The sequence below is a fragment of the Oculina patagonica genome, chromosome 14 (genome assembly GCF_052425735.1).
Source record: "Oculina patagonica isolate OP01 chromosome 14, crgOcupat, whole genome shotgun sequence".
Taxonomy (NCBI): Eukaryota; Metazoa; Cnidaria; class Anthozoa; order Scleractinia; family Oculinidae; genus Oculina; species Oculina patagonica.
This window is the reverse complement of record NC_135771.1, coordinates 5,321,267-5,347,728: the sequence shown is the minus strand read 5'-3', so window position 1 is coordinate 5,347,728 and position 26,462 is coordinate 5,321,267. Positions and strand designations below refer to the sequence as shown.

The window sequence follows — 26,462 nt, the reverse complement described above, 5'->3', positions numbered from 1 at the left end:
ACCAGGAGAACCATGAGAACCACGAGAACCATTTGAACCATGAGAAACATGAGAACCATGAGAACCATGAGAACCAGGAGAACCAGGAGAACCATGAGAACCATGAGAACCATGAGAACCAGGAGAACCAGGAGAACCAGGAGAACCAGGAGAACCATGAGAACCAGGAGAACCAGGAGAACGAAGAGAACCAGGTGAACCATGAGAACCATGAAAACCATGAGAACAAGGAGAACCATGAGAACCATGAGAACCAGGAGAACCATGAGAACCAGGGGAACCAGGAGAACCATGAGAACCAGGAGAACCATGAGAACCAGGAGAACCAGGAGAACCATGAGAACCAGGAGAACCATGAGAACCAGGAGAACCAGGAGAACCATGAGAACCAGGAGAACCAGGAGAACCAAGAGAACCAGGTGAACCATGAGAACCATGAGAACCATGAGAACCAGGTGAACCATGAGAACCAGGTGAACCATGAGAACCATGAGAACCAGGTGAACCATGAGAACCATGAGAACCAGGAGAACCAAGAGAACCAGGTGAACCATGAGAACCATGAGAACCATGAGAACCAGGTGAACCATGAGAACCAGGTGAGCCATGAGAACCAGGAGAACCAGGAGAACCATGAGAACCAGGAGAACCAGTAGAACCAGGAGAACCAGGAAAACCAGGTGCATGAGAACAGGAGAACCAGAAGAACCATGAGAACCAGGTGAACCATGAGAACCAGGAGAACAGGAGAACCAAGAGAACCAGGTGAACCATGAGAACCATGAGAAAGGAGAACCATGAGAACAGGAGAACCAGGAGAACCAGGAGAACCAGGAGAACCAGGAGAACATGAGAACCAGGTGAACCATGAGAACCAGGAGAACCAGGAGAACCATGAGAACCAGGTGAACCATGAGAACCAGGAGAACAAGGAGAACCATGAGAACAGGTGAACCATGAGAACCATGAGAACAGGAGAACCATAGAACCATGAGAAAGAGAACCATGAGAACCATAGAACATGAGAACCATGAGAACACGGATTAATGAGAACATAGAACCAGTTGAAATGAGACCATGAGAACAGTGAACCATGAGAAATGAGAACATGAGAACCAGGTGAACATGAGAATAGAACAGTTGAACATGAGAACCATAGAACATAGAACATAGAACCAGGTGAACATAGAACATGAGACCATAGAACCAGGTGAACATAGAAAGGTGAACATGAGAACATGAGAACCAGGTGAACATAGATAGAACATGAGAACAAGAACATAGAACAGAGAATCAAAGAGAGACTAGACATAGACCAGGAGAACATGAACATAGAAGGAGAACCATAGACTATAACATAAACAGGTGAGCATAGAAAGAGAACAGGTGAACCATGAGAACCAGGAGAACTATGAGAACAGGAGAAAGAGAACATGAAAAAGGAGAACCAGGAGGACCATGAAACACAGAACATTGAACCATGAGAACATGAGAACCAGGAGAACCAGGAGAACCATGAGAACCATGAGAACCATAGAACCAGGAGAACAGGAGAACATGAAAAGGAGAACCAGGAGAACAAGAGAAAGGTGAACCATGAGAACCATGAGAACCATGAGAAGAAGGAGAACCAGGAGAACCATGAGAACCAGGAGAACAGAGAACCATGAGAACAGGACAACATAGAACCAGGAGAACCAGGAGAACCATGAGAACCAGGAGAACCATGAGAACAGGAGAACAGAGAACCATGAGAACCAGGAGACAGAGAACCATGAGAACAGGAGAACCAGAGAACCAAGAAAGGTGAACATGAGATAGAAAAGAAAGGTGAACCATGATAACAGGTGAACCATGAGAACCATGAGAACAGGGAAATGAAACATAGAAAAGAAAAAGAACAGGTGAACCATAGAACCACGAAACATAAACAGGTGAACATAGACAGGTGAACATGAGAACAGGAGAACCAGAGAACCATAGACAGAGAACAGGAGAACCAGAGAACATGAGAACCAGTGAACATGAGAACCAGGAGAACCAGGAGAACATAGAACAGGTGAACATAGAACCATAAACATAGAAAAGGAGAACCATGAAACATAGACAGGTGAAACTAAACATAAAGGAGAACCCGAGAAAAGACCATAAACCAGGAGAACCAGAAGAACAGAGAACTAGAACAAGAACATAGAAAACATAGAAAGAGAACATAGAACCAGGAGAAAGAGAACAGGAGAACTAGGAGAACAGGGAAAGGAGACATGAGAAGAAAACAAGAACCAGGAGAACAGGAGAACAGGAGAACACAGAACCATTTGAACATAAACGAGGTCATAAGTAACATAAACATAAACATGAAACATACAGGTGAACATAAACTAAACCATAACAGGTGAACCTACGATAGAGAACAGGTGAACATAGAACCTAACAGAGAACCTAGTAACAAATAACATAAACAGGTGAACCATAGAACAGTAATAAACATAAACCATACATCCAGGAACATAGAACATAGACTAGAGTGACATAAACAGGTGAACATACCAGGTGAACCAGGTGAACCAGACATAAACATAAACAAGAACCAGGAGAACATAGAACATAAAAGGAGAACAAAACATAGAACATAGAACATGAGAAGCAGGAGAACATAGAACATAAACAGGAGAACATAGAACATAGCCAGGTGAACAAGAATAAACAAGAACATAAACCAGGAGAACAAGAACATAGAACAGGAGAACCATGGAAACAGGAGAACAGGAGGACCATGAGAACCAAGAAAAAAAATTAACATAAAACATAGAACCATGAGAACCATAAAACAGAGAACAAGAACATAGAACATAAACCATAGAACATAGAAAGGAGAACAGGAGAACCAGAGAACATGAAAACAGGAGAACCAGGAGGACCATAACAAACAAACATTAACCATAGAAACATGAGAACATAGAAAGGAGAACATGAAAACCAGGAGAACAGGAGGACATGAAACATAGAACACAGAACATTAACATAGAAACAGAGAACATGAGAACCAGGAGAACATGAAAAAGGAGAACCAGGAGGACCATGAGAACATGAGAACCAGGAGAACCAGGAGAACAAAGAAAGGTGAACCATAGAACATGAGAACCATAGAAAAGGAGACCATAGAACCATGAGAACAGGAGAACATAAACAACATTGAACATAGAAACTAGAACATAGAACCATAGAACCAGGAGAACCAGGAGAACCATGAGAACCATGAGAACATAGAAAAGGAGAACAGGAGAACCAGGAGAACCAGGAGAACCATGAGAAAGGAGAACCAGGAGAACGAAGAGAACAGGTGAACATAGAACCATGAGAACCATAGAAAAGGAGAACATGAGAACATAGAACCAGGAGAACATGAGAACCAGGGGAACCAGGAGAACCATGAGAACCAGAGAACCATGAGAACCAGGAGAACCAAGAACCATAGAAAGGAGAACATGAGAACCAGGAGAACCAGGAGAACCATGAGAACCAGGAGAACCAGGAGAACAAAGAACCAGGTGAACAAGAACCATGAGAACCATGAGAACAGGTGAACCATGAGAACAGGTGAACCATGAGAACCATGAGAACCAGGTGAACCATGAGAACCATGAGAACCAGGAGAACAAAGAACAGGTGAACCATGAGAACCATGAGAACCATGAGAACCAGGTGAACCATGAGAACCAGGTGAGCCATGAGAACCAGGAGAACCAGGAGAACCATGAGAACCAGAGAACCAGGAGAACAGGAGAACCAGGAGAACCATGAGAACAGGTGAACCATGAGAACAGGAGAACAGAAGAACATGAGAAGGTGAACCATGAGAACAGGAGAACCAGGAGAACCAAGAGAACCAGGTGAACATGAGAACATGAGAACCAGGAGAACATGAAAACCAGGAGAACCAGGAGGACCATGAGAACCATGAGAACACGAGAACATTTGAACCATGAGAAACATGAGAACCATGAGAACCAGGAGAACCATGAAAACCAGGAGAACCAGGAGGACCATGAGAACCATGAGAACACGAGAACCATTTGAACCATGAGAAACATGAGAACCATGAGAACCAGGAGAACCATGAAAACCAGGAGAACCAGGAGGACCATGAGAACCATGAGAACCAGGAGAACCAGGAGAACGAAGAGAACCAGGTGAACCATGAGAACCATGAGAACCATGAGAACAAGGAGATCCATGAGAACCATGAGAACCAGGAGAACCATGAGAACCACGAGAACCATTTGAACCATGAGAAACATGAGAACCATGAGAACCATGAGAACCAGGAGAACCAGGAGAACCATGAGAACCATGAGAACCATGAGAACCAGGAGAACCAGGAGAACCAGGAGAACCAGGAGAACCATGAGAACCAGGAGAACCAGGAGAACGAAGAGAACCAGGTGAACCATGAGAACCATGAAAACCATGAGAACAAGGAGAACCATGAGAACCATGAGAACCAGGAGAACCATGAGAACCAGGGGAACCAGGAGAACCATGAGAACCAGGAGAACCATGAGAACCAGGAGAACCAGGAGAACCATGAGAACCAGGAGAACCATGAGAACCAGGAGAACCAGGAGAACCATGAGAACCAGGAGAACCAGGAGAACCAAGAGAACCAGGTGAACCATGAGAACCATGAGAACCATGAGAACCAGGTGAACCATGAGAACCAGGTGAACCATGAGAACCATGAGAACCAGGTGAACCATGAGAACCATGAGAACCAGGAGAACCAAGAGAACCAGGTGAACCATGAGAACCATGAGAACCATGAGAAAGGTGAACCATGAGAACCAGGTGAGCCATGAGAACCAGGAGAACCAGGAGAACCATGAGAACCAGGAGAACCAGGAGAACCAGGAGAACCAGGAGAACCAGGTGAACCATGAGAACCAGGAGAACCAGAAGAACCATGAGAACCAGGTGAACCATGAGAACCAGGAGAACCAGGAGAACCAAGAGAACCAGGTGAACCATGAGAACCATGAGAACCAGGAGAACCATGAGAACCAGGAGAACCAGGAGAACCAGGAGAACCAGGAGAACCAGGAGAACCATGAGAACCAGGTGAACCATGAGAACCAGGAGAACCAGGAGAACCATGAGAACCAGGTGAACCATGAGAACCAGGAGAACAAGGAGAACCATGAGAACCAGGTGAACCATGAGAACCATGAGAACCAGGAGAACCATGAGAACCATGAGAACCAGGAGAACCATGAGAACCATGAGAACCATGAGAACCATGAGAACCACGAGAACCATTTGAACCATGAGAACCATGAGAACCAGTTGAACCATGAGAACCATGAGAACCAGTTGAACCATGAGAACCATGAGAACCATGAGAACCAGGTGAACCATGAGAACCATGAGAACCAGTTGAACCATGAGAACCATGAGAACCATGAGAACCATGAGAACCATGAGAACCAGGTGAACCATGAGAACCATGAGAACCATGAGAACCAGGTGAACCATGAGAACCAGGTGAACCATGAGAACCATGAGAACCAGGTGAACCATGAGAACCATGAGAACCATGAGAACCATGAGAACCATGAGAACCAGGAGAATCATGAGAACCAGGAGAACCAGGTGAACCATGAGAACCATGAGAACCAGGAGAACCATGAGAACCATGAGAACCAGGAGAACCATGAGAACTATGAGAACCATGAGAACCAGGTGAAGCATGAGAACCAGGAGAACCAGGTGAACCATGAGAACCAGGAGAACCATGAGAACCAGGAGAACCAAAACCTGAAAACCAGGAGAACCAGGAGGACCATGAGAACGACGAGAACCATTTGAACCATGAGAACCATGAGAACCAGGAGAACCAGGAGAACCATGAGAACCATGAGAACCATGAGAACCAGGAGAACCAGGAGAACCATGAGAACCAGGAGAACCAGGAGAACCAAGAGAACCAGGTGAACCATGAGAACCATGAGAACCATGAGAAGAAGGAGAACCAGGAGAACCATGAGAACCAGGAGAACCAGGAGAACCATGAGAACCAGGACAACCATGAGAACCAGGAGAACCAGGAGAACCATGAGAACCAGGAGAACCATGAGAACCAGGAGAACCAGGAGAACCATGAGAACCAGGAGACCAGGAGAACCATGAGAACCAGGAGAACCAGGAGAACCAAGAGAACCAGGTGAACCATGAGAACCATGAGAACCATGAGAACCAGGTGAACCATGATAACCAGGTGAACCATGAGAACCATGAGAACCAGGTGAACCATGAGAACCATGAGAACCAGGAGAACCAAGAGAACCAGGTGAACCATGAGAACCATGAGAACCATGAGAACCAGGTGAACCATGAGAACCAGGTGAACCATGAGAACCAGGAGAACCAGGAGAACCATGAGAACCAGGAGAACCAGGAGAACCAGGAGAACCATGAGAACCAGGTGAACCATGAGAACCAGGAGAACCAGGAGAACCATGAGAACCAGGTGAACCATGAGAACCATGAGAACCATGAGAACAAGGAGAACCATGAGAACCATGAGAACCAGGTGAAACATGAGAACCATGAGAACCAGGAGAACCCGGAGAACCAGGAGAACCATGAAAACCAGGAGAACCAGAAGAACCAGGAGAACCTTGAGAACCATGAGAACCATGAGAACCAAGAGAACCATGAGAACCAGGAGAACCATGAGAACCAGGAGAACCAGGAGAACCAGGAGAACTAGGAGAACCAGGTGAACCAGGAGAACCATGAGAACCAGAAGAACCATGAGAACCAGGAGAACCAGGAGAACCAGGAGAACGAGGAGAACCAGGAGAACCAGGAGAACCAGGTGAACCAGGTGAACCAGGAGAACCAGGAGATCCATGAGAAACATGAGAACCAGGTGAACCAGGAGAACCAGGAGAACCAGGAGAACCAGGAGAACCATGAGAACCAGGAGAACCAGGAGAACCATGAGAACAAGGAGGACCAGGAGAACCAGGAGAAGCATGAGACCCATGAGAACCAGGTGTACCAGGAGAACCATGAGAACCAGGAGAACCATGAGAACCAGGAGAACCAGGGAAACCAGGAGAACCATGAGAACCAGGAGAACCAGGAGAACCAGGAGAACCATGAGAACCAGGAGAACCAGGAGAACGAGGTGAACCAGGAGAACCAGGAGAACCAGGTGAACCAGGGGAACCAGATGAACCAGGAGAACCAGGAGAACCAGGGTAACCAGGAGAACTTGGAGAACCAGGAGAACCAGGAGAACTAGGTGGGTTATGTTGTCTTCCACTAATTTCAGGACAGTTTAGGCCAAAAATCTGCGGAATCTCCGTGACATAGTCCCTTAAACGCGAGGTGTGAGTTGGTTAAAGTTGATAGGAACTCTGTGGCGACTGGTATGTCCCTGAGCATTGCTTGGGTCTGGAAGTTTTTGTTTTGTCAATATTTATCCAGTGGATAGTTATTCAGTCGGTGGCCATGGATAGCTTAACCACTCTTAAAACAACCTGAGTAAGTCCCGGGGGGGGGGGGGGTAAGTACGTTTTGACCGCTGTTACATGTATAAGGATTTGACTTCTCATTATTTGAACGTTTCTCTCTTAACCCTATTCAGACCGGGCTTTTTGGATCTTTTCAGACTGAGGGGAGGGGGGGGGGGATTCCGCTCTCCCCCAGAATATTTAAGCAATCACAATGAAACTTAAATGATATATAGTATGTCGGCACTCCCGTCACGTGTGATGATGACGTCACATTACGTGACAATTACTTCATAATGTCAAAACAGCCGCCATCTTGGATTTCGATTTTTTTTTCAATTCAAAAAGTCAGAAAACCGCCCAAAATTACTGCAAAGTACTCAAAATCAATAACTTTTTAAACTATTCTTAAAAACCGTAAAAAGCTGAAACTTTTTCAATAATAGAAACACGACAATTACAAATTTGGGAAAACATGCCTGTCAAAATGATGTTGTCATGGTGACGTCAAGTTCCTGACACAACAACCTGTCATACCAAACTATTCTCAGATAAATTTTAGACTAGCATAATTTAAAATTAGTGGAATGCGTTCGGTAGGGTGGGGTGAAAGGGGCGAAGGGCAGGGAAAGCTGGAGGCATGGGGTGGGAAATATGATATTATAGTTCCATATTTTCTTGATATCTGAGCATAGGCGTACGAGGCGGGGGGGCGAGGGGGGCTGCAGCCCCCCCCAGTGCCAAAATTTTTCGGGCAAAACGCTAAGAATTCGGGCAACAAGCCAGAGAAAAAAATAGAAAATAAGCAGACAAATCTCAAAATTACCATCAAAACGAATTATATCAACAGAAAAAAATATTGGAAATATACCGAACTTTGTGGTTCAAAGTCCAAATTTCTCATTAATTTGCTTTCGTTTCCTCTTGCAAATTACTATAATCATATTCGATTTTCTCGCAAATTCTGCATGATTCAGCTGCAATAAGCTTTTCCATACCCTGGGTGCCAGAGGTATTTCTTGCGCGGTTTCCGGTGTCGGTCATGTCTCTATTGTGACCCGCGCGTGTGATACTTCGGCCGCCGAAGTATTCACCGCGCGCGAGAAAAATCCTCTGGTACCCAGGGTAGCTTTTCCATAGTTTGAACGTTTGCGAGCGGTGGACCTAAAAACAAAGCTGCGATACGGTTACAAATGTAAGGAAGCTAATGCTTTTGACTCAAATGAGCTCAAAACTTTCAACAATATGTTTCAACCCGTTCATCTTCTAAATGTTTCACGCATTTTAAATAACTTTCAAGTGCGGGAAAAACAATGTAAATTGCCTACCAAAAATACTTTTATTTTTGCTGAACTAAAGTGAATAAATACAAATTTCCGAAGAAAAAGGATTCATTGCCTTGACATCTTTGGGCAACGTCACGAGATTAAATTTAACGTACGTTCTGTTGTCCATTTCGTATGCCTGTTTATTCGGCTTTCAACCCATGCCATTTTTTTTTTCGGGCAATAAGGTCTCCGCCCCCCCCCCCCCCAGGTCCGAAGGTGCCCGTACGCCTATGTATCTGAGGTCTGTTTGTCATGTGCAAACTACAAAAGGTCCATGTATGAAAATGTATGACATTGCCAAGCTGATGAAACCTGATCTGCTTGTACCAACCCATCTTTCTATAAAACCATAAAAGAAGAATATTAAAACCCTTTTGATTGTGCCAAGCGAAGTGGCTAAAGGTCTTAAATGAATCCAAAATAGAGTACAATGTATATCAACAAGATACTCTGGAAAATGCTCATACACCGTATACCGGTAGTTATTTGTGATATACAATGTATACTGACAGTAACAAAAGACTACTAAACTGAAAATGTAGCCATTCCAAGCATTTTGATACCAGTCGATTAGTAATAAAATACAATAGATGTAACTCAACAGTAATTTAAAATGGCTCAACAACTTGAAATAGTCTGCAGCTTTGCTTAGGGTGGCCGAAGGGAATATATTGGTGTATTATAATATTGAGTCTCACAAGTCTGTACGCAGAGAGAAGTTAAATCGGTTTAGTAAAGCAGCTGAGTTGACACGTCACAATTCGGTGTCTTCACCGGGGGCGAATTGCAGCCTCTGTTTCCTACAAAACAAACCACTACACAGCTTTTGATAAGTAGCTTTAGTCATATTTGCTACTCGGTACTGATGCTCCGAATATAGATACAACTTCACTTACAGCTTACCTTGGAGAAAACTGCGAAAAATATCAAAATATAAATAAGCGAAGGCAAAAGAACGAAGAAAGCACCTGTGGAAGCACAGTCGAAAGTACATGAATTACCAGTTTTGAGCCTGTTATCAGGGCTGTGCTCTAAGGGTGCCTTGGTGCCTCAGGCGACTAACTTTTGTCTTTGGGCGGCCAGATAATCTTATTTCTTTCATATAAGCTTTATGCTGGGCACCCTGGATCTCATAGTTTGGAACCTTAGAGCTCCTTGTTATTTTTCTTAGAGCACAGCCTTGGTTATCCTTTCATCGCTGTTGTTGTGTTGGCGAGAAACAAAAATACCAGTGCCTGTCGCCGCGAAGAAGCTCGCATAATTTTTCACAAACGGCCACTATTTTAACGACGTTCGGTGGCGGACTAAAACTCTACTTCCCTGGATAAAACCCTGTAATGCTTTCCATGTCATTTTCGGTATTATTTTAACTTTGGATAAACATTTTGGCCACTTCTTCAAGCAAAACACGTCTGGGTGATTCTAAAATGGACGCCATATTGAAACACCACGAACCACATGGCATGGAGATGACGTCATTCGCCCCTGAAAAATTTTCTGGGGTGGCCAAATTGAAGACCATACATAGATAGCCCAAAAAACTCGAATAAAAACGGAATTAGGCAGCGTTCTCCTTCGTCGAACGCAATAAACTCGCAAAGTTTTGCGGCGTTTGGTTGAATCTTGAAAAAGTTATAAGCGTTCAAAGTCAGCGCGGGCACTTTTGCGGTCTCGATAGGGTTAACTTGGATCTCAGTTTCCTTTGCAGAAGATATTTGCAAAAATAATAGATAAAAAAAATAAAAATAAAAATAAACAAATAAAATTATAACTTCTTTCGAGCGACCAAGGTGCGCACCCTTCCGCATCCGGGAGACTACAGTAAGGTCATGCTGTAAAAACTCCTCAGAAAAGAACTGGGAGCGAGCTTACGATATTTCAAGATGGCGAGAAATGGCGGCTAAGTTGAATCTGTTTGGCAAAGAAAACTCTTTTCACGTCCCAGGACCACGTTCACGATAAGAACAGACATTTTCCATAGTAGAAAAAAAGTCTGCTTTATATTTCACCTTTTAAGAATGGATTTATGTTTATTCACGTGACCATACGCCGGGGACTTCCCCTGTTCTTCCGCTTTTGCAAGCTTCAGAATGTTTCGATTTCGTCTTCGATGACCACGAGGGCATGAACTTTGTTTTGCTGCACTAGCAAGGATAAACTAAAGCTGCTAGTTAGCTCCTTGGGTAAGTTCTCGGAGAAGAGCTTATTAAGTTTAACATACAGATCGACATATAAATCTAAATTTTATGAAACTCTTGTGTTTGACCGACTTAAACGAAAGATGCGAATCATGTAGTTTCAAACCCCCACTTTGTTGTCTGTGCTTTGTTACAAGAATACAACCCCGATACACACTTTTGTGTACATCAATAATCTATATGAACACTGTACATGTACAACTGTAGCTAGCTATTGAGAATCAAAAGTCAGTAGTCCAGGCTAATTTCAAGGCAGATCGAGATCTTGTTTTTGTGTGTGTGTCAAAATAAAATATTAAAATTAACACAAAACCTTGACATCAGCTGCATGTGTTTCTCTGAGAGAAAAATGGTACCTTGAAAAAAGCATTTAACTTGTAATATGCGAGATTCATGAACATGTATGTCTGTATAAATTTGATCACCAGATGATGGCTGCAAATCTTGCACTTTTGATTGGTCCAAGTTATGCGAGTGATCTGCCAACCTACTGTGGCCCCTTGGAAGGTGTTGAAAATGATCTTCAGTTGATGAAAGGCATGCTTTGCAGGAATGGATTCCCGTTAGAAAACATTAAGGTTTGTGCAGTCTTTATGATGAATGACTATATAAAGTAAGTGACATTTGTGTACTGTTTTACATAACATAATTGCTAAGTAAGATAAAGGCTGTTCTAGTTAACTAGGGGTGCGTTTCTTTGGGAAAATCCAAAATTGGATCATTGATCTCAGATCACACGGATACTTTGCTCCCAAAGAAACGAAGAATCCGAAAACGGATTTTTTGCCATGACAACCCCGTAAACACATTTCGCACAGAACATAAAATATCAGCACAAATTTACTTTTCGTCGAATGTATCCTAGCTAAAATAATTTAAGCATACAAAATCTTTTACAAAAACCACACGTCGAAGTAGATCTTCTTTAGCGTAAAGCACAATGTGGCGAGAAAGCATCTGAAAGCGAAGAATGATTGCGAAATGATCAGTGCAAATTGAACTCGTGACAATTTCAAAAGGATACAACTTCCGTAGGCACACAGTGGCTGTTCTAGAAAACCTGTATCCCGTTTAAAATGATACTACATACCTATCTGAAGCTACCGTTTCCTTTTATCGTTAAATATTTTTGTACTTTGATCGAAATAACCGCCTAAAACTTTCCGTATGGCAGTGTTTACAAAGAGCGAACCTGTATTTTCACAGCAAAGACCGCTGGGCCAAGGTACTTTTTTCGAATCCTTTCCCAAAGAAACGCACGGATCATGAATCCTAAAAATCCGGATTCAGATATGATCTGATGTATCCACTCGAAGTGTGGATTCTTCAGATCATTGATCCAAGATTAATCCATTTTCGGATATGGGTAAAGAAACGCAAAATCCGTTTTTGGATCAAGAATCCGGATTTGGATTTTTCCCAAAGAAACGCACCCTAGGTTTGGTCTGCGGCACACCAGGCTGGAGCTTATCCCTGCGGTGTCAATAGCATGAAGCGACTAGGCGTATTTCTACCCCCCCCCCCCCCCCCAGTTGATCATCAGACATTGCCCGACCAAAATTGGCTCATGTCCGAAATCCCAAGTGTGGTCGGACATAATGACTGGGTAATTTTTAAATGGTAAATCATTTTACAGCGACAATGAATAAAAATCTGTCTGAAGACAATTTTGTTTTGTCCGACCAAGATGGCGTCTTAGTAGGACATATGGCCTTTTAAGTGAACAAAATTATTTGCAGCACTGGTGTTTGACTGAAGGATTCAAGTCTGAAGCACCTAATGTTTGGCTGTATGAATAGCATCAATTCGTCTTATTCATTGTAGGTTCTTGAGGGTCAGATGGCTACACGTGAGAATATCTTGAGTTCCTTAGGAGAAGTGTCCTGCCAGGCCGAGACAGGATCAGTGGTTGTAATACATTTCAGTGGGCATGGCTATGAACTGACTGATGCATGTGATCAAGGCTTGATACCAGCTACTTTAACCAAAGAAATGGTACAGTATTAAAAGTAAAATTGTGTTAATGACTTGATAAAATAGTTGAGTCAGATTAAGTATAAATTTTATATATACAATCATGTATTCATCAGCTTTAGTTTGCTCTCATATCCAACAAGCACAGTCAAGTGGAATATTGCTTTATTAAAAACGTCCAAAGAATTGCAATATTTGAGCTCCCCAGCTGTTTTAGTTGACACCTATGGACTACCAAATTTGTGGTCAAATATGGTATACAAACTCATATACCATTGCCTGTTAACCAATCAAAACACAGGAATTGCAATATACCGTCGCTAGTTTTAATAAAAATATACTTTCATTTTGCAGGTTGATGAATACCACATATATGATACATGTATAACTGGTGAGCACTTGAAGCCTTATCTGTTAAAGTTAAACCAGAAAGGTGCGCTGGTCAACACAATCTTTGACTGTTGTTATTCTGGCCGCATGTATCGTGGCTTCTCAGAAACAGATACAAGTACCACCACGAGAGCCATAAGACAGGTATACAGTTTAATGTGATGAGGATGTAATAAGGAGAGGAGGAGGGGTATTGTGGCTAGTTCCTCAAACAACACAATTATTTTTTATAAAATTAATATATAATATATATATATATACTTAAGGTCAAAATGTGCTTTAGTTCGAATTTTGCAACCTTGGTTATTTGTTTTTAACCTAGTTTATTTTTTTTTTTATACTTAGGTTAATGAGTAGAAAATTAAAACACCTCCCCCTCCCTCTGCGCTGTGTCTAATCCCCCTCACCCTCATTACTTACCCTCCCCTACTTTCTGCTCTTAATTACCACACCCCAAGTAGTATCATCTAATTTTTTTTTTCTCTTTTTACTAACTGGCACTGGATTTGAAACTCTAGACCTTCAGATTTTCTGTCAACCCCTTATCCACTTTGCCACATAGGAAATGTTGGGTGACTGACTATTTTTTTAAAAATATATAATTTATGTACACCATAAATTTTACCTAGTAGGTTGAAAAAAAAAATAGCCTAGGTTAAAACAAATTATCCTGAATTTAAATTCGACCAGTGTTACATCTACATGTAACAATTTCAAATTAACTTTAAAAAATTTTGTCTAAATTTCTGTAGGAAGCATGAGAAGACTCACGACATGCTGCCATTTTATCCTAACTTTTGCATTTTCTGGCAACTACGGATGACTTGCTAAGGGCAGGCTGCTGGCTAATTTCACCATTTGAAAACAAACCTGTATCTGGCTGAAATTTCACATGAAAACAAAGATGGTACATAGCTATACTTTCAAAGTTGTCAATACCAGAAAAGTTAGTTGGGCCTCTTAATGAGCTTTCTCAGCTAGTGTCTACATTCCTGTGCAATCATTGTAAAATTCAACCCTGACATACTACACATACTGTACACTGTAATTAATTCAACCTACACTGTATCACTTCCCCTGAGAATACCACCCTTGAAACCTGACATTTATTAACCTTAAGACACATTCTAGTATAATATTGGTTGAAATGGTTCGATTGTGTCCTGTAATGTTCAATATTTGCATTCTGCTGCAGCTATAAAATACACCTGTACTGACCTAATTAAAATATTTGGTTCATATCCTGTACACAGCTTGCATTATCTGATGAATACATCAATGAGCATCGACAAATATTAAAAACAAGGTCACCTATCAAAGAACCAGTGGAACAGGAAGATAAGGTAAATTATTCTCTAAAATATTATACACTTACATGTACATGTAAGGTGACTTATATCTAGTCAAAGTTTATTATATGCAAAATGTATTGTATTTTGTATGACTTAAAACACCTGGATTGTATTTTTGAGAAAAAAGCAATAATCGTAATTAGATTTATTTAATAACTTATATAGAACTTTATATCTGTAAACTTACCTGCAATACCTCAATTTATTAAAAAGTATATTATTATTTTACAACTTAAATTGGAGTTAGCTCACGCAGATTTTGCAGATTTTTGGTCCAATCTGTTCTGGCATAAGTGGTAGCCAACTTAACCCACTAGAGCATTACCTTTGAATAGCTTAAGCTGGGCTCCTGATAAAAAAGTGAAACTTCACAGGATTTGAAGAGAAAAATTCGCGGAGAAACGGCCGATTTAGCGGGATTTTCGCGGGGAATTTTCGGGGCAAATTTTTGTTGAAAAGCAAACAAGAAAGCAAAAAAAAAAAAGATTCCTGACAAAAATATTGTAAGGATGTCAAATTCAGCGCAAGAAAGAAACACAAAAGTTCATCCAACACAGTTCTGAAGGCAAATGTACTTGTTCCAACAACAAGAAAAACATATAATTACCTTCTTGTATGTACTTCGTTATTTCGTTCGTGTACGATTAAAAGTGTGCCTGCATTACTACAGACAGCAGTTCTTTGATACTCCGTATAGTGTCAATGAAAAGTCTTGCATTTCGGGGGTTTTCATGGATATACTGTACCTCAATTTCGTGGCTCTGCGACCACATGAAATTGGGCCATTCCATTTAATATCCGCACCCCCCCCCCCCTATTGAGGGTATTTGGTCTCAACCTCCTTGGAAATAACATTTGAAGACCGCTTTCAGATTTTTTGATCAAAGTGCCGACAAATACCCCCCTTCATAAACGTAAAAAGATCAAAGGTACCGACATGGCTACCCCCTCAGAAATAACTGCTGAAGACCACCCACCCTAAGATTTCCTTATTCCTCAATAGGGGGGGGGGGGTGCAGATATTTAATGGAATGGCCCATTTCAGAAGCCCTGCTTAAGGAACATATTGGAGATAGAAATCAAATTTCAGCTATAAATATCATCATCATTATTATCTTGATGTAAGATTGCAAATGTTGCAAAAACGCTTATTACCACTGAAACACTAAGGACACTAAGAGCACTAAAAAGCACATTCAAGCACTTGACTGTACAGGTCCACTGGTCAATGTAAATAAATAAAAATAAATCAACTTTGTTTTACGAGGGCTGCACATAACAGTCTTTCAACTGACAAACCTGTGGCCCTCGGATTCCCAATCGAATTGGAATTTAGAGGTGTTGGTTTTTGTGGAGGGAGGAAAACCGGAGAGAACCCGGAGAAAAAACCTCGGAGCAAGGACGAGAACCAACAACAAACTCAACCCACATATGACGCCGGGTCCGGGAATCGAACCCGGGCCACATTGGTGGGAGGCGAGCGCTCTCACCACTGCGCCATCCCTGCTCCCTCTATGTTAGTAATAAAGAAGTGTCAAGTAAAGAATATCAAGGTACATACAGTCTTTCAACCTTGACTGACTGCTCAAATTTGGCTTCATTTAGTTTGTTTTTAATTTATGATTTGTGATGTACAGCCAATAGAGCATGCTCCAGTACAAGACACACAGCCACCCAATCCAATGTACCCAATTGTACTACTTCATCACCCAGTCCCAGAATTCTGGACACCAATGTTGAAGTCACAAGGCTGGTCACCAACGCAGAATGACAAATTTATTCACATCGCAGCTTGTGGAACAACTGAGAGAGCATATGAGTGGCTGGACCCAGAAACGAACAAAATCTATGGCCATCTGACTTCTGCTTTGGTTGAAGTTATTGATGCGCTTCGTCCTGAAGACAAAAAAATATCTTACAATGCTCTGGAATGGTATGGCATTTAGGTTTTTCATTGTCTTGCAATATATTTAATATTTTCAATTATAGTGTTTACAGTTTTTCTGTCTGCATGTTGTGGTCCTGATCAGTGGTTGCTGTGAGTCAGGGATTTTTTTAAGGTCAGGAAGGTTCTCAATCTCTTATCAAAGTGGCTCAGGGAAAAGTTTGACAATATTTTTTTTGTTTTAAGTTTTTTTACCCCACCTTTTTTAGAGTAATTTAAGGGACTGTGTCACTGCCGAGTTAAGTTCATTTTATCAAGTTTTGCCAATTGCTATAAAATGTTTGCAAGTAAATTACTTTTATGGATCTACATGTGTAAACGACAAAGCCATTAAGGTTCATTGCAAACAAATGTTTCTCCTTGTCATTATAATTTAAAACTTACAAGCAAACAAGCAAGATTAAGTGTTTATTCTTAATTAAGTGTAATTATTCTTGATAAAAATACGTGCAAATTTAAATCTGTTGCAAATGCAGTCGTTCCAAACAAATTTTTAATTCCTTCCTTTAAAAGGTACGATGTTCAATCTGTCTATGAACAGTAATGGTATTTCAGAAACCCCGCTCGATTACTCAGATTGACATAGATTGAAACAGGCTACAACAAATCACTGTAATACGAAGGTTTCATATCATACAAAACCTCAAACTTGTCGGAGCGCGCAATTCATACTGGCAGACAGAGAGCCTTTAATATTCATTATTGATAATTTTGTGTACATCCTTCCATTTGTTGAAAAAACATTTTGCTATAGCGATGCTACAGATTGAGGATTAATAAATTAAAGTACACCTTGCACATGCAGTCATTGTAGCTTGTGTTCTGTTTCCTTTCAGCCTCATTAAACAGAAATTTGCAGAAAGAAATTATCAGCAGCAAACCCCGCAGTTTGAGGGTGGTAACATGAACTTGGTGTTGTTTGGTTTTGAAACAGGTGACCACATATAGCTGCTTTATACATTTAATAGCTCCATTGTTTGCTAATGTTTACCTTAAAGTTTCAAAATTTTTAGGTGGCTCTGAACCCACAATACAGAATGTTTTTAAAATTTGCCAAACGTTATATCCACCAAGTTGTTTTTGAGTTATACAGCACTTTAAGTGAAAATTAAGGGTGTTCTAACATATTTTACCGTTGCTATGGTTACTAGTGTCAAAATAAAAAAAAGAACACAGCTTGTTCAGCAATGATTGGACATTTTGTTTGATTTAATAATTTTTGCAGAAGCAAATGATGAATATTATGAAGTGCTAACTCATGAAAATATAAATGCTTTAAAAGTTCACTAAATATATACATGTTTCTAAAATTTTACAGTTATGCTGGAAATCGTTATATGTTTTCACCATTGGGTTTATCTTTTTTTAACCTGACAATGACACTCTTGATTTGAATTCATTAAAAAGAAATCCCAGTGACATGTAGTGGTGGGCGAAACTCTGGCATGCAAGTGAAATCTTTGTGGATAAAACCTTTATTGACCAAGTCTTTTGTTAATAGTTGCTCAGCCACCAAAATCTTTCGAGATTGTGGAGTCCAAAATGTTGGAACGATTTACCTCCAAAGTTGTACTCAATGGTGGTTGGTTGCAAGGCGTCGTGGATGGCGAATATGATGTGTTCGATCCTACTCTAACAGATGACATGGTGGGATTGGACGAAGTGGGAGGTCATTGGTTGGGACGTATTGACATCACGCTAGATGACATTAAAATGATCAAGTCTGATGGGACAGTGCTGTTTAGCCATGAGGAAGGCCTTAAGGTAAAAATTAATTTCGCTTGCATCTTGCATCAAGATGACTTCCATTCTTCCTCATCATGAGTTAGGTTTGTCTGGGTTTGGTACAGTTGAACCTCGATTATCCGGACTCCTTGGGACTAGGATAATTAGTCCGGATAATGGAGAGTCCGGATAATCGAAAGTATGAATATTAATGAGCCAAAAAAAAAAACGCGGGGATTTGACAGGATGCGGTGGTGTGGATCCGAAAAGTTCGCTAACTTGCGCATCCTCAGCATCTTCGGCAAATTTTTCCACGATAAACAGGAAAAAAAAAACAAAGAAAAGTTGCTTCATAATAGCGATAAATCAGCTGTTTACCATCCTCACAAACATAAATTCTGAAGACATTGATCATTTTGAGACAGGTTTTCTCCCAAAAAGGTGATGAAACCACACCGATTCGTTTGCAAACAATTTTGAACCTCCAGGTGTTCCTTGCGTCTTTTCGTGATGGGCCTGGTGACTAGATTTGGTGCTAACATGTGGTGTCCATCGATCCAACTTTCTACGATGTTTTTCACTTCTGAATTTTGCCATTTTTCTTGTAAACTTCACTATAATACAAGTAAGCAAAGACAGAAAGCAAATTTATTTGTGTGAATGTTTTTATGGCTAGTGGAAACTGAATAAAGTTGTCTGCCAAAGTATTAAATGTTGTTCGATTGGAAACTACACATCAGAGAATTTACAATGTTTTTTGACAGGTAAACCACCTTGAGATAACGTTAAAATCTTCATAGAACTTACATGTAGTTATATCTGGTCTTGAATGTAACTAATTAATATTCATGAAAAAATTGGTACCAGAGAAATAAGTCCGGATAATCGAGAAATCCGGATAATCAAGGTCCGGATAATCGAGGTTCGACTGTATTGCAAATGTCAGGGTATGATATCATATTTCTGTTAAAAGGGCTATGTCACGCAATTCTAGGCAATTTCGGCACTGACCAACTGGTCATAGAATTAACTGAAATATCACAATAACGGCCTAAAACTGTAGGAGAACTAAAAAACACAAAGGCAAAAAGAGGCGTGGATGTGCAAAATTCAAGAAGATTAAAACGGATTGCATTTGGGTAAAGTTGAAAAACGTTGGGCCGACTTTTCCAAGTTTGTCTCAACCTGTATGAAAGTGTGTCATTTGCAATGCTCGAAAATCATCCTTGTTTGTTATGTGGCCGTGATGTTTCCAATAAAAGACTTTTGCTCTGCCAATTTAAAGTTTACAGCTCATAATTAACGGAAATAAATAGAATTGCCTAAAATACTGTGACCTAGCCCCTTTAACTCATAATTGAGAATGCAATGAGAGTTTACCTGTGATAACCAATTAATAGGGCAATTTATCTGTTCCAGGTCGGATGCAAAGCCCGGCTGTGCCGCAAAGGAAGCATGTACTATCCTGTGTACATCGCTGCTGCAGTGGACGATCCAGAGGTTTTTAATCAAATAAACTATACACTGGAAAACCAGCAGATGTTCAGCATAGAAGAAAAAGAGACACCCGATTGTACCAAGTTGGACATTGTAGAAGTTGAAGGGTAAAAATCTTGTGATTTCTGTTTTCTATTTTATAGCTCTAGATACTGTACTTATTTGATTAAGCACCCAACCTCAAACAAGCGCCCACCTTGAATAAGTGCCCATCCTGTAGGTAGGAATAAGTGATAAGCCCCAGCCTCGAATAAGCCCCACCCCAACCCCCCTTAAAAGAGGACACAAGAAGAGTATTGATTATTTTTGAAATTGAGTTTGAAATTGACTAAGTACTACTAAGAGACTAACCCGAAGACCGAGTTTTCTTCATATATTACAGAAACGTTCAATGAACAGTTAAACGTACTACTTGTAAAATTGGTGAACATTTAATAAGCGCCCAGCCTCGAATAAGCATCCACCTAGAATAAGCGCCCACTCTCAAGGTCCAAAAATTTAGTAACTACTCAGGGTGTTTAATCGAATAAATACAGAACACGAGTGTTATGAGGGAAGTCTAAAAGCTACATTTCCCAATACTGTGAACCTGCTCATTTAGTGCCCCAAATAGTTCAGTATCAAGGAGAAATGGCTGACATTTCTTTAAATGATACATATAGTTCTGGTCGTTTGGCCGTTTGAATAGAAATAAAAGGGGCGTCCCATATGAAAGCTAGGGACAGCAGGGTTTGTCACCTCACTTAGGGGTGCTCATTAACGATTTTGGTCTCACTTAGAGTGTTCTGGACAGTCGAATGTTTTAACACCACCATACTCAGGGTTGCCACAGGTCAGGAAATGGTCAAGGGAAAAAAGTCTTCAAGGGCAGGGAAGAGTCAGGGAATTTTACTTTGAGTCGCTGATTTAATACTGTTATTTATGGCTGGAAGAAACATTTCAGGTCAATGTGATCTCAGCTATACGTTTTTTTTTCTTGGAAGTGAGGGCTGGAGGCCGCTACTATATCTGGCATTTTGAATTTATTTTGTCAGGGAAAAGTCGGTATTTTGAAAAATATGTCTGTGGCAACCATGATACTGTGTTGCCAGTCACATGGCACAACATCAGGAAGGTACCCGCTGGGGCATCCAACACAAAGTGACTTCAATCAGGCGGGCTCTCCAGCAAGGCAGATTATGTACTATGTGACCATTAGCTGTAAAGGGCCCATTCAAAAAGAGATGTTTCATATTTTCAGGAAGCCATGTTGGCGGGCTACTCGTGACGGAAAGATGATTCTTCCCTACCAGCAGACTGGAGATGAGCACTTGATGGCAAAAAACATGGCCAAGTATTTTCGTGTCAAGTTTGCTCGCAATCCAAGGCCGCCTGATCTTGATATGCTACGGAATGTTAGCTTCAAAGTGTTTAAAGTGGAGAATGTACCAAACTTCAGAAACGATCCTGACAAGAAAACTGAGTTGAAAGCTCAGGCAGTTGAAACAGATGATTTATTTGGAGGTAATGTCGCATACAGAGGGCTGAGTTTAAAAGGTGGGGCAGGGGTGGCAGTGGGAGAGGTGATGGGGTCTTTGGTGCAGTGCCATAAAGTTCTATCTCGTATAAGGTGGGAGGGAGTATGGGTCGCAGGTAGGGTCTAAAAGTCGCTGTCTCAAGTGTACAGTACATTTTCTGAACATTGTCACGTACCGTCGCAACACTTACACATCACCTTTTGATCTAGTTTTTACGGTTGCAAAGTAGAACTGTACAACTTGGTTCCATTATTCAGTGATCATATACGTGGAAACACAATTCTGCTCTTGCCTGGAAAAGGCAGGCAAAATAGAGATTTCGGCTCTGACGAGGATAAGTCAGTCAGTCCGTCCGTCCGTCCGTCAGTCAGTCCGTCACTGTTGGAAAGGTAATGACACTCCATAAAGCATTCGTCTAACGAATCAGTGGGCCAACAACTGCACATGTACACAGTTTAATGGCGTGGTTTCAGAAGTGACAGTCAGCACGATTTTCTAACATGATTATGCTCTTGGTTGCAGGGGGCCCACCTTATGCAATTCCAACCTTCCAGGCTCACAAAGTCGAGTGTGTAACGACCTCGTATCATCGTCAGAGATACAAAGCGGTGGATGGCACTGGTGATGCACTCGTGATTCAAGTCATCAATAACGAGATTTTTCCTATCCATATCTGTGTTATGTCATATCAGGCAGATGGCTCTATTGTGGTCTTGTACCCTCCAAAAAATGCAAGTAGTTTTGGCTTGTTTTTATCCGAAAGGCTTTTTTATTGGCGTTATGTTAGGCAAGGTAGATAGGGGCATGTTGAAAATTGTGTCAGGCTCGTCAGCTAAAACAACCTATTCAGTGGTTCTGGAATAACATACGATACAAACATACTTGACTGTATAAGGGGGTTTTAAGTTTTGCATTGCTCTTTTAGACCTAATTAAGATCATGTTATTTGCGGAGAAGGGTATTATCAAAGGGTGTTCAGCATCAAACATTTATTTTATGTTTTCTTGAAGGGTGGAGTGGGGAAGGGGGGGGGGGTGGAAGGGGAGACTTCTTTGTCCTCGAAAGGAGCTTATTTTCAATGTTAACAGTATACACTCCTTACTAGAGTCCTGTTAGCAAAATTTGTATGTTGATGTACCCTTATTCTGCAGGGTGTCACTGAGGTCCTTAAACCTGGTGAGTCAGCAGTGGAGATAAGGCGCATTCTCCTTCACCCTGACACAGTCCGCCGCATGGTAGAACCGGATTTTAAAGTGGAAAGACCTGATGGATGCAATGATACTTTAATGTTGTATGCCACAACAGAGCAGACTGATTACGAGCCACTTTTCCAGACGGCTATAGAGCTTAGTCCACATTTGAGCACGAGAGGGATTTTTACACCTGATGTATGTACCATTAAAAAGTATGACAGTGATAATTTTTAGTCAGTGACACTCCCAGCAGGCGTCAATCCTATGATCACCCAGTAGCTAGTCCGTATGCTCTACCACTGAGCTACAGGGTATTCGTGCGAGCTTTGGCCATTTTTTTTAGGTTTCTCTGAAGAAATTTGTTAGTGACTGAAGTACTAGGGGACGCCAGCAATGGACTTAGAGTTCCCACCTAAAGGGAGTGGCAACTCATATTAAAGTACATAAAGTTGCCTTCGTAGAGAATTGTTTGGGGAAACCTAAAAGAAATGGTTAGGATTACTCTGCAGTGGGCGACTTTCCTCCCAGAGAGTATAGCATCGCGTATGCAGTATTAGTTGTTGTCTTGGTAGAAAAAAATTGAGTTGGGGGGTAGGGGGGGGGGGGAGGGTAGGATAACGTCCCACCATAGACTAGCAAGCGTCCATCCACGAGGTGGTAATAGGTATTAATAGAAAAGTGCGGGAGGGGGGGGGGGGGATAGAGTAGCATGCGTTCCATGTCACTTCAAACCGTGACATGAAAAATTGAGTTTAGTGCGTGGCTGGTGGGATCGGGCTGGATAGCACACTCGTACAAAATTTAAAGGGACAACAAGGTTTAGTACATATTACCATGAATCATCTATCTTTCTTCTGTTTACTGTAGGGATTGCGACTTGCTACCGTAAGCCAGTTTCGTGATGCATTGGAACCCCAGCCGGCCGAAAAGAAGGATTATGTGCGTGGCAATCTCAAGTGGCTGACTATCAAACGGGAAATAAGAGTGTTATACCACCAAGATGAAGACCCTGCGCCGTAGACGCATGTAAAGCAACGCCCTTGATAATAGCAAAGCAGGGTAGAAAAATAGTAAAAAACTAAAACATCCACCCTTCTGATTCTTGCTCAGGGGAATTCATAGAGTCCTCAGTGGAGATTTTGTTTTAGTTTTTTTTTCTCAGAATTTTAGATAGTTTGTAGCTGTAAAGTGAAGTCATACGTTTTTATGCTGCTTATTGGTTTTGAATCCTAACTGGCAGGTAGGTAGGTAGGCGTCCGTCAGAGAGGTTCATGGATTAGCGCCCTGTAGGTTGGCTGCAGTGTTCAGTTGTGACTAAACAATCCAATCTGGCAGACCAGTTGGTTCATCTACAACTTGTACAAGTGGTGTCGAGAAGTTGAACTCAGGACCCCCAGATTTCAAGTCCAGCCTTATTCTCAAGGTTCTCAATAGTACCCCGACTTGCCAGCTATTTGGGACTGAATACCTTTTTTAGGGGGGGGGGGGATGGGGTAGTGTGGAATACCGGTTATAACCTGTCTTATCCCTGCTGCGACTTGTTCGTCACGTGCATCGACAGGGATTTTCCCACTAAAGCAGAGTTTTCTTTTCTTGAGTTTTCCACTGAACTACCCGCAACTTGTGGAAGTCAACGTTTGATGGTTTTTCATTTCTTTCTGTCTTCTTAGTCTTTATTTACTCTAAAAAGAAAGTCAACTCCAAGGAGTACTTTACATATTACCTAATATAACTGAATGCCTGGGCGTAAAGCACGGATATCGTAGACATTAATTTACTTCAATTTTTTCGTAAATTGCAGTTTATTGCATTAATAGGCACAATAATCACAATTTATGATTTCACTATAAAAATAGCTGAAAGAGCACTTGCTCTAAAACTAGGTAATGGTTATAAGTAAATCGTCACGGTTTTCCTTTTATATTACTTCGTTAAAATTTTGAAATTACAAACACTGGATGGGCACAACAAATGGGTTATTACTTTCCAAAAAGGTAACGATACTTTTAACGTTTTAAAAAACACATTTCGGATGTTTAACATCCATAGTCAGTTAACAAGATAAATACAGTGGAGATGGTAATTCACTAATAAAAACTGAATCAGATTATTATTTTTAATGTTTTTTTTTTTACCTATTTTTACTTTGTTTGTTTTTTGCACGATTATTAATTACATTTGTCCCCCATTAAAGATTGTGTGCGTTTGTCACTGATATTACACATGTTCCTTGTATTACAACGTTACGTTACTTACATTTATCCCATATATCATAACTATTAATCCACATGCTACTTATCATAAATCATTATCATTTTTTGTGATCCACTAATATGAAAAGCTTGCCTTTACTCGGTATTACTCAAACTGAACACTTGTTTTCACGTATTCTTGTACTTGGTGGAACACAAACAGCAATGCCCACAAATGCAAAGTTAGGAACGGAACATTTACAAACAACACGCACATTAGGTTAAACATATAAAATTAGTGCCATATGAAATCACTTTCAAGGGGATATATCTCATATGATCGGTTCATGTAGCAACTGGAGGCCGTGGCGGCGAAAGAAAAATGGGCGGGAAGTATTTTAATACCTCAAAAAATAATTAAAATAAGTATGGAACCCCGGGAGTTTCGAGGGAGGGGACGTTATATCCCCCCACCACCACCACCACCACCCCCTGCTGGTAAAAATTCGAAATCTGTCAACTTCCGGGTTTTTTGTACACGATGCATAAACAAATATTTTAATTTAGTTAAATAACACCGATTGTAATTTAGTTAAATAACTAAAATGATTGCTCTTCCCACTTTCACTTTACTTTACTTTACTTTGTCTAGAAACTAGTTATTGTAGTTTTTATGTTGAAGTGAAAGTTTCAATCGTTAATTTATGTGTATCAAATAATCAATGCCGGAACGTGAGTATATTTTACTCTGATTTTAGAAAAAATGGATGCACAAAAAGCATGTTGGACTTAAATGCATGTTTTATGAACGCCTTCTGTCGATACTGATCCATCATTTTGTGATGTAAAAAATGTCTTCCAATAAATAAAAAAGCAAAATAGCAATTAACCGCATGGTATAAAACCAGACATAACACCGTTACATTCAGGGCAAAACTTCGGGATACTTCTTGTAGCTTTACCCCACTAGGGATTCCATGAGTATTATTTGTATGCTATCAAAAGTAATAACATAGCTGCCAAAAGAACGGCTGCTGTGACTGGTATTGCCTTGGTCACTTTGGAATTCCTCACTTTGATTCCCTCGATTCTTGATCGTTTCACATCTTCCTTTCTGTTTCCCTCGTGATCCGTTTTCCACTGCACACCTCTTCGCAAAAGTAATTTGGTTGTGCTGTTGAAAAAAGAACAACAGTCGATGATTATAAGTACTTCACGTATGTAATTGTAGTTGTCCAGCCAGTGGTTTGACCTCGTTAAATATCTGCGAGGGGTGTCACCTTTGCAGTAAAAATACTGTGCACAAAGTCTTCATCTTCACATACTGAAGTGAAGACTAATGTATGCCATCGTGTCATGCCAGAGGTTTATTAAGAACCGTGCTTAGCTGTTAAGGCCCCTTTTGATTAATGAGGGGCCTGAATAGCAGTGGTAAAATAGAACCTAGAGTTCTGCCAAATTTTCAATGGGAAAATAGGATTTGGGTCATTGAAACTGGAATTACAAGCAAGAAAACAATGGGACTGGTATTTGAGAAAATGTGGGAAAAATAGGCTCGGAAATTGCATTTGGGTAAAATTAAGGCTGAAAAATGGGATGCCCCCCTCTCCCCCCTCAGGACCCTCTTAGTA

General features: G+C 41.0%; 2 protein-coding genes across 5 annotated transcripts in view; one reads left to right on the top strand and one right to left on the bottom strand.

Annotated features, from left to right (window-relative positions):
* Nucleotides 1–10,730: 10,730 nt before the first annotated feature.
* On the top strand, nt 10,731–24,854 carry LOC144638138 (uncharacterized). The gene is made up of 13 exons (XM_078497329.1): nt 10,731–11,031; nt 11,475–11,624; nt 12,871–13,041; nt 13,375–13,554; nt 14,664–14,753; nt 16,400–16,695; nt 17,544–17,641; nt 18,209–18,471; nt 19,852–20,036; nt 21,170–21,432; nt 21,969–22,177; nt 22,598–22,834; nt 23,507–24,854. The coding sequence occupies exons 2-13, from the start codon at nt 11,475–11,477 to the stop codon at nt 23,657–23,659; spliced, it is 2,295 nt and encodes a 764-aa protein (XP_078353455.1). The 5' UTR covers nt 10,731–11,031; the 3' UTR covers nt 23,660–24,854.
* Nucleotides 24,392–26,462, bottom strand: part of LOC144638111 (uncharacterized) — a 14,354-nt gene continuing 12,283 nt past the window's right edge. For all 4 annotated transcript variants that reach the window (XM_078497290.1, XM_078497292.1, XM_078497289.1 and 1 more), the window contains one exon: nt 24,392–26,005. In XM_078497290.1, coding sequence (XP_078353416.1) covers nt 25,816–26,005 — 190 coding nt within the window. In that variant the 3' untranslated portion in view covers nt 24,392–25,815. The remainder of the gene's footprint in view (nt 26,006–26,462) is intronic.

What these genes read in the sequence shown, in the direction of transcription:
- LOC144638138 (XM_078497329.1), top strand. Translation starts at nt 11,475, where the DNA reads ATGATGGCTGCAAATCTTGCACTTTTGATTGGTCCAAGTTATGCGAGT. An exon ending in TCCCGTTAGAAAACATTAAG is followed by an intron (nt 11,625 to 12,870) that starts GTTTGTGCAGTC and finishes TATTCATTGTAG; the next exon opens with GTTCTTGAGGGTCAGATGGC. An exon ending in GCCATGAGGAAGGCCTTAAG is followed by an intron (nt 18,472 to 19,851) that starts GTAAAAATTAAT and finishes TATCTGTTCCAG; the next exon opens with GTCGGATGCAAAGCCCGGCT.